The sequence below is a fragment of the Manihot esculenta genome, chromosome 7 (assembly GCF_001659605.2).
Source record: "Manihot esculenta cultivar AM560-2 chromosome 7, M.esculenta_v8, whole genome shotgun sequence".
NCBI lineage: Eukaryota > Viridiplantae > Streptophyta > Magnoliopsida > Malpighiales > Euphorbiaceae > Manihot > Manihot esculenta.
In genome coordinates, this window is record NC_035167.2 from 33446380 (window position 1) to 33460157 (window position 13778).

The window sequence follows — 13778 nt, forward strand, 5'->3', positions numbered from 1 at the left end:
CCAATTATACTTTTAATTTTTAATTTTATTAAAATTTAATATATTTATTAATCGATTGTAAAAATTATAAATGATAGATAATTAAAAAAATAGAGAGAATATAATATAGTGTTTCGTACAAAGGATTATGAGAATTTCATGAAATTATAAAAGCAAATGATTGATTCATTTGCCATAATATATCAATGTGGTTCGCACATGGTCATCATTGTTTTTCCGTCTTATGGGACTTCCATTGAATAAGATCTCTCCAAAGTCTGGTCTGGTTAAAACCTAAATTTTAAATTTGATGAATAATGAAATGAATTAAGATAGTTCAAGTTTTAAATAATTTAATGACTATTTTAGTTTTGATTTTGGACTAATTTAATTTTGATATGGTAAAAAAAACTGAAATTAATATATTATTTTATAAAATGAAAAAAGTGAGATAGATGATGTGTGTGTACAACCATTTAAATGTTAAATCTGTAATTTATCAAAATAGATAAGTGTAAGTGTAAAAATATATACCTTAAACTCTATATTTACTTAGTTGGTATATTATAAAAAAAAATAAAATTGATTAGATAATCTTAAATCCAACTAGTAATAGATAAAAAATTTTACATATATAAACATAATAGAGATTTACTGTATAATATCTTTTAACGATAATTTAAGTGTCATAAGAGATTTGACCAGTTATAAAAGGACGATGTCATTTTGAAAACGGATCATCACATTGAACAGATCTTTTTTATCATGGGTAGACTTAATTGATCAAGAATCACGAATCATTAGAATCTTGTTATATAACTCTATCTTATATATACTGGTAAGTGCATTTAAGTGAATTTGAGAGAACTCTCATATTCTAGTCTCTCAATTTCCAATGCCCATTCTAAAAAAAAAAATTAAAATTATTTACTTATTCAATTTTTTATAATAAAGCATGTTAAATTTAATTTTAAATTAATTTTTTTTTTATAAATTTGACTAATATATGTTTAAGTTAATAATTTTCTCAATGATATTTTCTAAAGCGTATTATAGTAGCTATCCATGATTTGTTTTTTTTATGTTGAATATTCTTCAATAGGTATGGTGTATGACTGAAATACTGCATTTCCCTCTTATGTAATATAAAATTAGAAATCGCTTAAGTTTGCAAAAAACAAAGAAAAAGAGAAAAAAAAGGAGAAATAGTATCACAGGTACTTGTTAGAAAAATAATAAACAAAAATCAACAAGTAAAGATTTACAAGTTTCACAAATAATTCATAAATCATCAAACACTTGCTGCTAAGTATATAAACATCTGTGGCAAAAACAAAGTCTATAAACATCTAATCAAACAAATCCCATCAAATAAAAGAACCCAAATAGGAAGATCCCCACTTTCCTGTATTCCATTTTTTTCTAAAATAGAAAATAAGCAAAAGAAAAAACACCTGCTACTTCCATTCTAATATTATTTTATTGGGATAACATATGCCGCACTTAATCAGACGAGATAATATAGGCCGCACTTAATCAGACCGTTTACATTGCACGAGATAACATAGGCCGCACTTAATCAGACCGTTTACATTGCACGATGTGTAGGTCCTAAACCCATGATTCTCAGAGTAGATCTTATGGCTGCCATTGCACTGTGCACAAAAAACATATCTCAGCCCTCCACAAACATCACAGACGCTATTAAATTTAATTTTAATATGTAACCCACCAATTAGCTTACTCAACTCACCACTCTCATTCATCTCCTTGATCTCCTCGGCCCCACCAACATACTTCCCTCCTAAGAAAACTGCAGGTAACCTAACTTTTTTGGAACCTGTGATCATCTGTATCTCGTAGAGATGCTCGGCATCCATGGACAAATCTCGCTCGTCAATTGGGACGCGAAATCCACGAAGCATTGATCTGACGGTTCTACAATCTTCGAATGTTTTGCGGACAATGCCGAGGCTGGTAAAGTAGAGGATGATCTTGTGGTCATCCTGGTTAGGAGGTGGTGAAATTATGAATGTTTTAGAGTGGTTGCGGTAGTGGCGGTGGAGTGGGGAGTCGCGGTGAAAAATGGAGGGTCTTCTAGGGGTTTGGAGTTGGGATTTGGATCCATTTTGTTCTTCTAAAAGAATGGCATTGATATCTTTGAAAGATGAGCAGGAGAAGTACCTTGGTGAAGGTGGCTCCGGCGGCTGTCTTGGGGAGGTTTGAGCCCTACTTGGTGATCTCAGCCACTCTAGCCACATTAGAGAGAGAGAGAGAGAATGGAAGAGACTAGTTAGGATTACAAAGTAGGACTGGACTGGGCTTTTGATGCTATGAAAGAAAGGGATTCTATAACTGTAACAATGGAGTGTCTGATAAAAAATCTTCGGAGGTCTTTAAAAATATTAGATATTCTCAATATTTATTCTAAATTTGGATTTAGTAAGAAGGAAAGTAATTATATATATAGTCAAGTTTGCTTGGAAAGATTTGAAGTTATGGTAATTAATTATTTATGAGTTTTTAATATTAATATTTGCAAAAACGATGGAGCCAATTGGGAAAAAATGACAATGCAACACATGGTAATATTTTTAATTTCTTGGTTTCAGGGATGTTCAGAGATATTTATTCTAAATTAGGATTTAGTAAGAAGGAAAGTAATTATATATATAGTCAAGTTTGCTTGGAAAGATTTGAAGTTATGATAATTAATTATTTATGGGTTTTTAATATTAATATTTGCAAAAAAAGATGGAGCCAATTGAGAAAAATGACAATGCAACACATTGTAATATTTTTAATTCTTTGGTTTCGGGGATGTTCAGAGATATGAAATATTTATTCTGAATTTGGATTTAGTAAGAAGGAAAGAAATTATATATACAGTCAAGTTAGGTGGGAAAGATTTGAAGTTATGGTAATTAATTATTTATGGATTTTTAAAATTAATATTTGCCAAAAAGATGAAGCCAATTGGGAAAAAATGGCAATGCAGCACATGGTAATATTTTTAATTCCTTGGTTTCGGGAATGTACAGATATATGAAATATTTATTCTAAATTTGGATTTAGTAAGAAGGAAAGTAATTATATATATAGTCAAGTTTGCTTGGAAAGATTTGAAGTTATGTTAATTAATTATTTATGGGTTTTTAATATTAATATTTGCAAAAAAGATGGAGCCAATTGGGAAAAAATGGCAATGCAGCACATGGTAATAGTTTTAATTCTTTGGTTTCGGGGATGTTCAGAGATGAAATATTTATTCTAAATTAGGATTTAGTAAGAAGGAAAGTAATTATATATATAGTCAAGTTTGCTTGAAAAGATTTGAAGTTATGGTAATTAATCATTTATGGGTTTTTAATATTAATATTTGCAAAAAAGATGGAGCCAATTAGGAAAAAATGATAATGCAGCACATGGTAATATTTTTAATTCATTGATTTCGGAGATGTTCACTAGTGGCCAATGGAGTGTCTGATCAAATGCTTGACTCATCATTAGTTTAAATTTTCAGAGGTCTTTAAAAATATTAGATATTCTTAATATTTATTCTAAATTGGAATTTAGTAAGAAAGAAAGTAATTATATATATAGTCAAGTTTACTTGAAAAGATTTAAAGTTATGGTAGTTAATTATTTATGGGCTTTTAATATTAATATTTGCAAAAAATATGGAGCCAATTAGGAAAAAATAATAATGCTGCACATGGTAATATTTTTAATTTCTTGATTTCGGAGATGTTCACTAGTTGCCAGTGGGGTGCATTGAGATCTGCCAATCCCTAAATAATTTTTCTCAACTAATGTGGAGAACTCCAATAAATTCTGTTTACGACTATGGAACTTAATTGCCTGTGCCATATGTATGAGCAAATGCATGTGCAGGAACAACTCAGAAGAGGTGCTGGATAATAGATCTCTCTATATTCATATGCACATAAATCATCAATAAGGAACAGAGGTGGCAGATCCATCAGGTTAGCTACTCCAATAAGACGTAATATCCCTGCATTCCTGCAAAATATGCAGTATGTTGTCCAAGGCTCCTTTGCTTTTCACTTTAATGTTTGTTTTGCAAGGGTAGATACATCCAACAATTGAAATTTTAAACAATGGTGGACAGAACGGTAAGGCCTTCATCGGCTCTTAACATCTTCTGGTCTTAAATTGTGTAGAAATAAACAATTCCTCTCAAATGGTTGCGACATAGCGGGCTGGTTTAGTGAAACAGTGTGCTAAAATACGCTGATTCAAGGAGAGGAGAGGTGACCTCTTTAGGAGGAACAGTAGGATGTGGAGTCAGCGGACACCATATAATTTAAAATTAGCTGAGTGAAGGAAATTGTAAATTTAAAAACAAAAAGCCAAAAAGAAAACCGAGGAATGGTTTCGTTTCCTTCTTGATGTAGAAATTCGTGCAATTACCCAGCTAATGGATTGCATCATCTGCAAATAAACACACAGTAGAGACTGTTAACCTAGATGATACTGAAAATTGCAATTTAACTTCAACAAATGTGAGATAAAAGGGACTGAACATCACCATAGAGGAGTTTCACTTTCCGTTCATAAACGATAACAATTTCACCTGAGAAGAGAAAAGAAAACATTATAGTCAGTGATCTCCAATCAGAAATCGATTACAAAATAGATTGTAAAAAAGGATATTAGAATGCCAGAGAGCCTAAGCGCCATTGGTACACAGGGATTCAAAATCTGTTCATTGTAAACAAACATGGAAACATTATACTCATTGCCCGAGATTTATTTGAATATAATTTACACCAAAAAAGAAGGAAAAAAAATCAGCAAAGGAATGACCAGATTGGAATAATGTCGAGCACGTTAATTTCTTCTTTATTTTGCTTGATTCGTCGCAACCATCTTTAACACAGCTAGAAAGTCAATAAATTGAATAAGCTTTCCATGTACTCTAGCTACCAAAACAGGAAAAAGAAAATTCACAAAGAAAACACTCCAAAATCACTAAAACACTATCGACACCAATAGAAATTTCGATTCACTATTAAATAATATATCTATCTTCTCCAAGAAAACACGACTAAAATGAACTAAAACTACTATTCACAATCAGAGTTAGAATTCAAAACGCCATAAAGCAATGAAACCATGCAAGTTTGTTCACATTTACCAGTAGGAATTGAAGAGAAGAGAAATGAAGTAAAATATCCTCCTCACAATATCCAAAAAGATTGATAAAATTCTTGTGATTCACTTTTGATAATGTCTCAATCTGAAAGAAAATATCTGAAGGAATTAGAAAACGAGGTTGCATCATAAGTCCTTATAGTTCAATGTGATTAGCTCATAAAGTACCTTCTTCCTAAATTGAACTTCCAAATGCTTAGGCCAATCCTTGGAAGATGTTACTGCAACTGAGGCCACAGCTATTTCAATGCCACTGGACAATGTTCCCTTGTACAGTGTACCAATTGGTGAAGAACCAATTACACTACTGAAATCTTCACAGCCTGCTTCAAGCTCAGATCTTTTTTAAGCTTCGGTACACCTGAAACGCAAATCTTGAGTCATGTAAGTAGACAGCCAAAAAGGGTTGAACACGGACACACCATATGGAAGAAAGATGTGGAGCAGCTTACACTCTAGATGCACATGTAAAATGGTTTGAAGTTTGAAACCTCACACCCTCGTACAAAATATAACTTTTCCACTTGGGAAGAAGAATTACCAGTTACAAATGCTTTCTGAAGTTGCCCACTCAATCCTGTGGCCCAAGGTTTGACAGTAGCCTTGTTAATTTTATACACATAGAAAATGACAATGGACATGGCAAGTAGAGCACCCCCTATGGCACCAGCAATTATAGAAACATGTTTTTTTGATGAGGAAGGTTTTCTAGGATTATTAGAGGATGGAGGAGTTGGAACTAGAAGAGGATTTGAAGCAGAACCATTAGGTGAAGCAGAAGGGGGATTTGGTTCCAGTGGAGTTGGAAGAGAAACAACTGCAGGGGGAGAAGAGGGTGCCGGATTTGGTTCCAGTGGAGGAGATTGAATGGAGTTATTTACAGGGGGAGAAGGCAAAAGCGAAAATGGTGGGGCTACAGATCTAGGTGGAGCCTTTCCAGATTCAGAAGGTGCTTCTGGAACAGAGAAACGACTTCTTAAATATGGTGATTCATTCACTCGAGGGGCATTGGCCACTTGCAGCTGTCGCTTGTTAATTGCATTTTCAGTTTGCACAGCATTCCTGTAAAAAATATGGGGGACAAAGGCATAATGTAAGTATGTAACAGCATGGAACAACAAAGAAATTACACAAATACAGAGAAGGGGAAGGGAAGGGAAGGGAGGGGGGGGAATGCAAGACAATTTCATTTCATGAAAACAATGAATTGTTTGTCACAGAGGGGCCATTCCTTTTCTCAACGTCCCCCATAAAGGAGAAATTCCATCAGATGGTTCACCAAAAGGTGCCCAAGAACCTAAAACAATGTTAGTGCCACTAAAATTGTCTCAGATTTACAGTAGACTACCAGAAAAATGTCTTATCTTGACCCATACGAGAATATTCAACTGACATACCGTAAGGCAGATCTTTCATTGTAAGATGGTCCTTTAGCTGCACTAGCTAGTTAAATTGAAAATTTGTTAAATTGAAAATCAAGGTAAACAAGGAAATTCAGGTGTTAAATGACAGGGGAGAGTTGCTTAAACGAGTTATTGTTAAAAGGAAGTATCCTCTGAACATGATCACTACAACAATACCAGGAAGAATTGTTGCAAATGTTTCTCATGCTTTTCTGGAGACATGGTCTAATGGCAATAACATGTCAAGGACTATTGACAATCTCCGCAGCAAGCTAGTTTTCCTGGTGAATCAAACACTAATCAGAGGTTGATTTACAGGGATATATCCATTTGCTACTCCAGGACTATTGCAGTTACTCATGGCATACTCTCTGCAGATGATTTAAGCTATGGTTGCATCTCTAGTTCCTAAATTTATCTTTGCCCATGAGTCTCCCACCATTAATACTATGTCCCCATCCATTGTTGCCAAGAATTAGTGGTTTCTAGAGCTATCTGCACGAAAGGAAACTGATGTTTCTGCAGGATTATCTTTATTCTACTGTTACTATCTAAATGTTTGTCCTGAGTTGGCAATCATATGACTGTTTGCTTATGTCCACATCCCCGTTTGATTTTAGAGTTTATAAATGAGGGAGGAGAGACCGGAACTTGCAACCTTATCCAAATTGAGAGGATTCAGCCACCGTTGCTAACCCTGCAGGTCCAATCCTTCATTTGAAATAAGAACAGAAACCCAGAAAGCAAACAGGTTTTTGGTTCCTTCTGTTAATTCTAGAGAAATTTTTATATGATATTTAAGATTGTTGGAACCATCTTCTTTTTCTAAAGGATATAACTAACAAGCAACTACCTTGGTTCTGCTCCAGTTTCTTCAGTGCCCAGCACGAGAACTGAAAATGGAAAGAACTTGTTTTCTGCTTCTCCTCCTCACAGCCATTGCTTTTCCGCTTTCACTCTCAACATCTCCAGACCATGTCTTCAGGCAATCATCAGCGACATCCAGACCCACTTTCTCCAACCCAAGTACAGAGAATTTTTTGAACTAATTCATCCTTTACCATCTGATCATTTGACCCCATCATGCGCTCTCCACATTGTTCACCACACCTTCGCCAACACCGTCAACCGTCCTCCCTACTCCACCCCTTACTCTCCACTCTCGGGCTGCCCTCCTCCTTGGCTCCACCTCACTCTCGAGTTTCGCTTCAAATCCCGCGGCGGCGACAAGTATGATCGCATCTGTGGCTTGTGGCTCGGCGGAGCTGAAGTCCTCCGCACCATCACCGCCGAGCCGACGGATTCTGGAATCACCTGGACAGTTAGAAAGGATATTACTCGTTACTCCTCTCTTCTCGCGAAGAGGAACATTCACTATCATGCTCGAAAACGTCGTTAATAACGTCTACAACGGCGTTTACCATGTCGACATCACCCTATTCTTTTACAAGGATATCGCCGTTAAGACTCCGTTAATCGAGGGTGCTCACATAAGCAATTTCCTTCAAAAACAAAGCCTAATGGGAGGATTTAGAGCGAACGATGTACATGAATCGCCGGCTGATTTGATAATTCCGATTTCTTCATTTCGTAACAGTAAAGGCTATTGGTTTACAATCGAAGGGGATTCCGATGTTCATTTCAGGAAAGTGAGATTTCCGGCCAACACATGCAGAGCCGTTTTGAATTGTACGTGTCCTTTCACGAAAACGACGAATTTTGGTACTCTAATCCATTGATTACCTACATTAGAATGAACAATTTGACTACATTGCGCCGTAATGGAGCATTTTGAGAAGTTTTCGTGACAATTTGATGGGAAGTTTGTGGCCTCAGAAGTTCCATTCCGGTTATTTTCTCCGGCGGGATTAATCCATTGTCTTGGAAACCTGCAGTGGCTATTGGTGCATTTGATCTTCCCGCTTATGACTTCGATTTGACGCCATTTTTAGGGTTTCTTTTGGATGGGAAGGAATCATGTGATCGAAGTTGGTATTAGTGATGGCATTTCTTATTGGCTCATTGATGCTAATTTGCATCTTTGGTTGGATTCTGGAGCAGCTACTGTAGAAGCTAAATCAGTGGTTTATCAGAATCCTGGTTCCTCCATTTAAAAGACAAGAAGAATTTTAAAGAAATCAAAAAAATCAAGAATTTTTTTGTATCATGTTTGAATTAATAGAAAATGAGATAGGAAATAAAATATAAATAGAAAGAAAAGAATTTTTCATCTGTTTAAAAAGAGAAAAGAAAGAGGGAGGAAAATAACTTACGAAAATATTATGTGAAACTTATGGATAATTTGCTTAGACCAGAAGAAAATTTTATTTAAAAAAAAAAAAAAGAGAAAGAAGGAAATTACACTAGAAAAAAGAAAGTTAAAACCCATGAGTCACGCGGCCCCTTGAGGCTTTAACCTTTATTTCTTTTATTTAAAAAGAAAATGAGATGGTGACTTGTTTTGGGTAATTAAAAAAAATTCAATACATATGATCTTTACGATTCCATTTTATTTTCTTTAAATTACTAAATATAATTTTGTTAACATTTAATTAATAAATTAATTATATTTCATTGATATTATAAGTAACTTTCTCTTTTAAAATTTCAATATCAACCGTATTTTAAGTTATTTTTAAGATGAGTACAATAAAAAGATTAATAAAAAAATTATTTTTTAATATATATAAAAAATAAAATAAATAAAAATTATAGGATAAAAAAATATAATATTTTGAATTATATTAATATATTATTTTTTATTATAAATTTTACATTTAGTTTTTAAATTATTTCATAGAATCGGAAATATTTTTTTTAAAAAAATTACATTTTGTTAAAATTACGCTCAAATGTCAAGCATTTTATGTTTAAAACGTTACCAGAATAAAGCTGAAAAATCACAATATAATAAATTTACACTTTAAATGTATACCGTATGTGCTCTTAAAAATATAAACTATTATTAATTTCAAAAAAAAAATAAAATATTAATAAAAATTATCAGCAAGTCGTTATTGATATGCATAATAACCTAATGTTTTTAACCTGAGGCATAGAGCACAACACTAAGGCAAGAGGAGAACTTTGAGCAGCAAGCATTAGGGCTGAGCGTAAGTCGGTTTGAACTGAAAAACCGAATCGAACCGATCGATTTCAGTTTAATAGTTCGGTTAATAGGAAAGTTCGGTTCGGTTCGGTTAATATTTTTTAATTTATTTAGTTTTCGATTCGATTCAGTTTAAACGGGTTAAATAATCAAAAAACCGAAAAACCGATTTTATATATATTTTTATTATTTAAAACACTAAATTGATTTATATTTTTAAATTTTATATGAATTTATATTTTAAATATTATCCTTATATATTGAGATAATTTTTATTGATAAATTTATGTGAAACATTTATTGAATTATTCTATTGAAATTAGAAGCAAAAAAATTTAAAAAAATATAGATTTCAGTTTGAATCGAACCAAATCGATTTTTATCGGTTCGATTCGATTTGATTATATTTTTATAATCAATTTTTTTGATTTTTAATATTTTTACAATTCAATTTTTGATTTTTTCAATTCGGTTCGGTTCGAAACTGAACTAACCGATTGCACAGCCCTAGGCCAAACATAACTCTTTGACTTTGATTTTTTAGAGTGAAATTTTATTAAAAAAATAATTAACCATATATACATTAAAAATAGGAGGTAAATAAACTAAATTTAATTCATTAAAAACTTGTTTAAATTTAACTCAATTTTTAAATAAATCAAAATCAAATTTAATTTTTAAACTCATTTTATAAATTATTTAAACTTAAATTTTATAATATTCGGTATTAGTATTATAAAAATAAAAGAAAAAACTCTTCCCTTTTCCATATATAAACTTCCACTTCCATGCTAAACATCATAGACAGTTTCTAGTTCATATCCTCTTCTCTTTTTCTCTCTACAGAGTTCTTTATATCACAGCAACTATGGCAAGCATTTCACAAGCATCAGGAGTCGATGCTCTAGGCCTAGCAAACATGATCATATCAGCCGCAAGAAACGCTACCACACACCGGAAAAACTGCGAGCAGCTCGCCGAGCACGTGAGGCTTATCAGTAACTTGCTAGAGAAGTTGAAATCCACTGACCTAATCAACTTGCCAGCTACACAAGAACCCTTGGAAGCCATGGAAGAAGCTTTAAGAGAAGCTTTTGATTTGGTTGAAAGCTGCAAAGATAAAAGTTATCTTTATATGCTTGCTATGGGATGGAGTGTCGTTTATCAGTTCAGGCAAGTTCAGGCTGAGATCGATCGTTATCTAGACACTAGGAGACTGCCATTGATTCCTTTGATTGTTCCTTTGATTCTCTTGTTCATGAATTTCGGATGCAAGTATTTCTTTTAATTTTCTTGTTTTTATTTTAAAAAAAAAAAAATCTGTGGGCACTAGCCACTAGGAGACTGCCATTTTCCGGGAAACGGGCAAGAATAATTTGTCTTCTGTCTCTTTTTTTATAGAATAATTAAAATGTATTTATAGAATAATTTTACCTTTTAAAAAAAATTTCGAAAAATTTTTAATCAGAGAGATTATTTAATAATCTCAATGCATATGAGTTTTAAAAAGGTTTTTATATAGTTGATATGTTACGAGAAAATTAATTAATTAATTTATAAAATATTTTTGATATTTTTAAAAATATATTAATTAATTTTTTTATTAATTTTAATTATTAAGTATTATAAAAAATTAAAAATATCAGTAATATAAAAATATTAGTTAATATACTTTTAAAATTTTAAGAGATTAATTAATAAAATTTTTAAAATTATAAAAATTAAATAATAAAATAATTAATTATTAAGATTAATAGAGTGATTAGTTAATAAATTTTTATAATATTAAAATTAATTTAATATATTTTTTATAATTAATGCGTTTTTTCTATTAAGTGATATTTTTTTTCCCCTCCCTGGACAGAGCACTATTATAGATGAATATTCTAATCTCTAAATTTTATTGAATTATTATTATTGTTTAACAAATATAGAATTATTATGGTCGGTGTGATTTGACAGAAAAATAGTGCAGAGTCTGCTTTATGCTTGAGCTATTTTTCTTTTTTGTCAAAGGCCAAGAGAATCTATTTAGACCAAACTTGTATTTTTGCAATTTATCTATTTTTACATCAGAAACTTTTCTTTTGAAAATGGGTTCCATATGAAGAACTCTAAATCTGATGAATTTCCAGGAGCAAAAAGAGAAGAAAATAAACATCATAATCTTTATGAATATTTAAAATATTTTTCAAATTAAAAATATTATAAATAAAAATTTTCTCTCCTAACGTTATTATTTTTTAATTAAAATTTTAACGAGTTACCACAGAATATTTTTATTAATTAACGACTTTTTTTCTCAGATTAACAATTCATATAATAATTTTCTTATATACTTCTACATGTTTTTATAATATATATAATAATGTAAGTTTTCCTCTGTACTTCTTTTGTAACTCGGTACTCTCGCTTTTTCCTCTTTTTTAAACCTAACTTCTTATTTCTCCTTCTCCATTAGAAACGATTTGCGTCAATTAACTATCGATAAATAAGAAAATATAGTTGTGTCTATTAATTTGACAGTCAACAGTAAAGCGGCTCATCCCATCAAAAATCGAAATAATAAAAAATAATGATCGTTTAAGATATGTTTATGTATATATATATATACATATATAAACAGAATTTAAAATTGGACTCACCGATTTAATCTGGTAAGTGCATTTAAGTGAATTTGAGAGAACTCTCATATTCTAGTCTCTCAATTTTTAATGCCCATTCTAAAAAAAAAATTAAAATTATTTACTTATTCAATTTTTTATAATAAAGCATGTTAAATTTAATTTTAAATTAATTTTTTTTTATAAATTTGACTAATATATATTTAAGTTAATAATTTTCTCAATGATATTTTCTAAAGCATATTATAGTAGCTATCCATGATTTGTTTTTTTTATGTTGAATATTCTTCAATAGGTATGGTGTATGACTGAAATACTGCATTTCCCTTTTATGTAATAGAAATTAGAAATCGCTTATGTTTGCAAAAAACAAAGAAAAAGAGAAAAAAAAAGGAGAAATAGTATCACAGGGACTTGTTAGAAAAATAATAAACAAAAATCAACAAGTAAAGATTTATAAGTTTCACAAATAATTCATAAATCATCAAACACTTGCTGCTAAGTATATAAACATCTGTGGCAAAAACAAAGTCTATAAACATCTAATCAAACAAATCCCATCAAATAAAAGAACCCAAATAGGAAGATCCCCACTTTCCTGTATTCCATTTTTTTCTAAAATAGAAAATAAGCAAAAGAAAAAACACCTGCTATTTCCATTCTAATATCATTTTATTTCTATATTTCCTATTGTGGATAGAGGGCTAAGTTGACATATGTCGCTGCTTCACGGGATAACATAGACCGCACTTAATCAGACTGTTTACATTGCACGGGATAACATAGGCCGCACTTAATCAGACCGTTTACATTGCACGATGCGCAGGTCCTAAACCCATGCTTCTCAGAGTAGATCTTATGGCTGCCATTGCACTGTGCACAAAGAACATATCTCAGCCCTCCACAAACATCACAGACGCTATTAAATTTAATTTTAATATTGTTTCCTACAAACGGTAACCCACCAAGCAGCTTACTCAACTCACCACTCTCATTCATCTTCTTGATCTCCTCGGCCCCACCAACATAATTCCCTCCTAAGAAAACTGCAGGTAACCTAACTTTTTTGGACGCAGTGATAATCTGTATTTCGTCGAGATACCCGGCATCCATGGACAAATCTCGCTCGTCAATTGGGACGTGAAATCCACGGAGGATTGATCTGACGGTTCTGCAATCTTCGAATGTTTTGCGAACAACGCCGAGGCTGGTAAAGTAGAGGATGATCTTGTGGTCATCCTGGTTAGGAGGTGGTGAAATTATGAATGTTTTAGAGCGGTTGCGGTGGTGGCGGTGGAGTGGGGAGGCGCGGTGGAAAATGGAGGGTCTTCTGGGGATTTGGGATTTGGATCCATTTTCTTCTTCTAGAATGGCATTGATATCTTTGAAAGATAAGCAGGAGAAGTACCTTGGTGAAGGTGGCTCCGGCGGCTGTCTTGGGGAGGTGTGAGCCCTACTTGGTGATCTGAGCCACTCTAGCCACAT

The 13778-nt window shown here is 32.3% G+C and overlaps 2 protein-coding genes, 1 long non-coding RNA gene and 1 pseudogene across 5 annotated transcripts; 1 reads left to right on the forward strand and 3 right to left on the reverse strand.

The window, feature by feature from the left end:
* Window positions 1-1511: 1511 nt before the first annotated feature.
* LOC110619081 (uncharacterized protein At5g39865) lies at window positions 1512-2240 on the reverse strand. Its single transcript, XM_043958172.1, has one exon. The coding sequence runs from the start codon at window positions 2238-2240 to the stop codon at window positions 1512-1514; it is 729 nt and encodes a 242-aa protein (XP_043814107.1).
* A 1650-nt stretch (window positions 2241-3890) lies between these two features.
* Window positions 3891-7267, reverse strand: LOC122724024. 3 transcript variants are annotated; one of them, XR_006351200.1, is made up of 7 exons: window positions 6555-7267; window positions 5699-6219; window positions 5326-5518; window positions 5141-5242; window positions 4810-4883; window positions 4532-4576; window positions 3891-4434 (listed from the first exon to the last, which is right to left on the reverse strand). It is a non-coding gene; the product is annotated as an uncharacterized LOC122724024 (long non-coding RNA). The 3 variants fall into 3 exon arrangements; XR_006351199.1 differs by having other exon boundaries at window positions 4810-5242; XR_006351198.1 differs by lacking the exon at window positions 4810-4883 and having other exon boundaries at window positions 6555-7259.
* A 123-nt stretch (window positions 7268-7390) lies between these two features.
* LOC110619297 lies at window positions 7391-8903 on the forward strand (annotated as a pseudogene).
* A 4196-nt stretch (window positions 8904-13099) lies between these two features.
* LOC122724010 (uncharacterized protein At3g28850-like) lies at window positions 13100-13778 on the reverse strand. Its single transcript, XM_043958173.1, has 2 exons — window positions 13249-13778; window positions 13100-13166 (listed from the first exon to the last, which is right to left on the reverse strand). Exons 1-2 carry the CDS (start codon window positions 13776-13778, stop codon window positions 13100-13102), a joined length of 597 nt encoding a protein of 198 aa, XP_043814108.1.

Bases quoted from the DNA above. Each gene is read 5' to 3' on its own strand.
- LOC110619081 (XM_043958172.1), bottom strand. From the start codon at position 2,240: ATGTGGCTAGAGTGGCTGAGATCACCAAGTAGGGCTCAAACCTCCCCA.
- LOC122724010 (XM_043958173.1), bottom strand. From the start codon at position 13,778: ATGTGGCTAGAGTGGCTCAGATCACCAAGTAGGGCTCACACCTCCCCA. The intron at 13,167-13,248 runs GTTTGTAGGAAA...CTTTGTGCACAG, and splicing joins AAGCTGCTTGGTGGGTTACC to TGCAATGGCAGCCATAAGAT.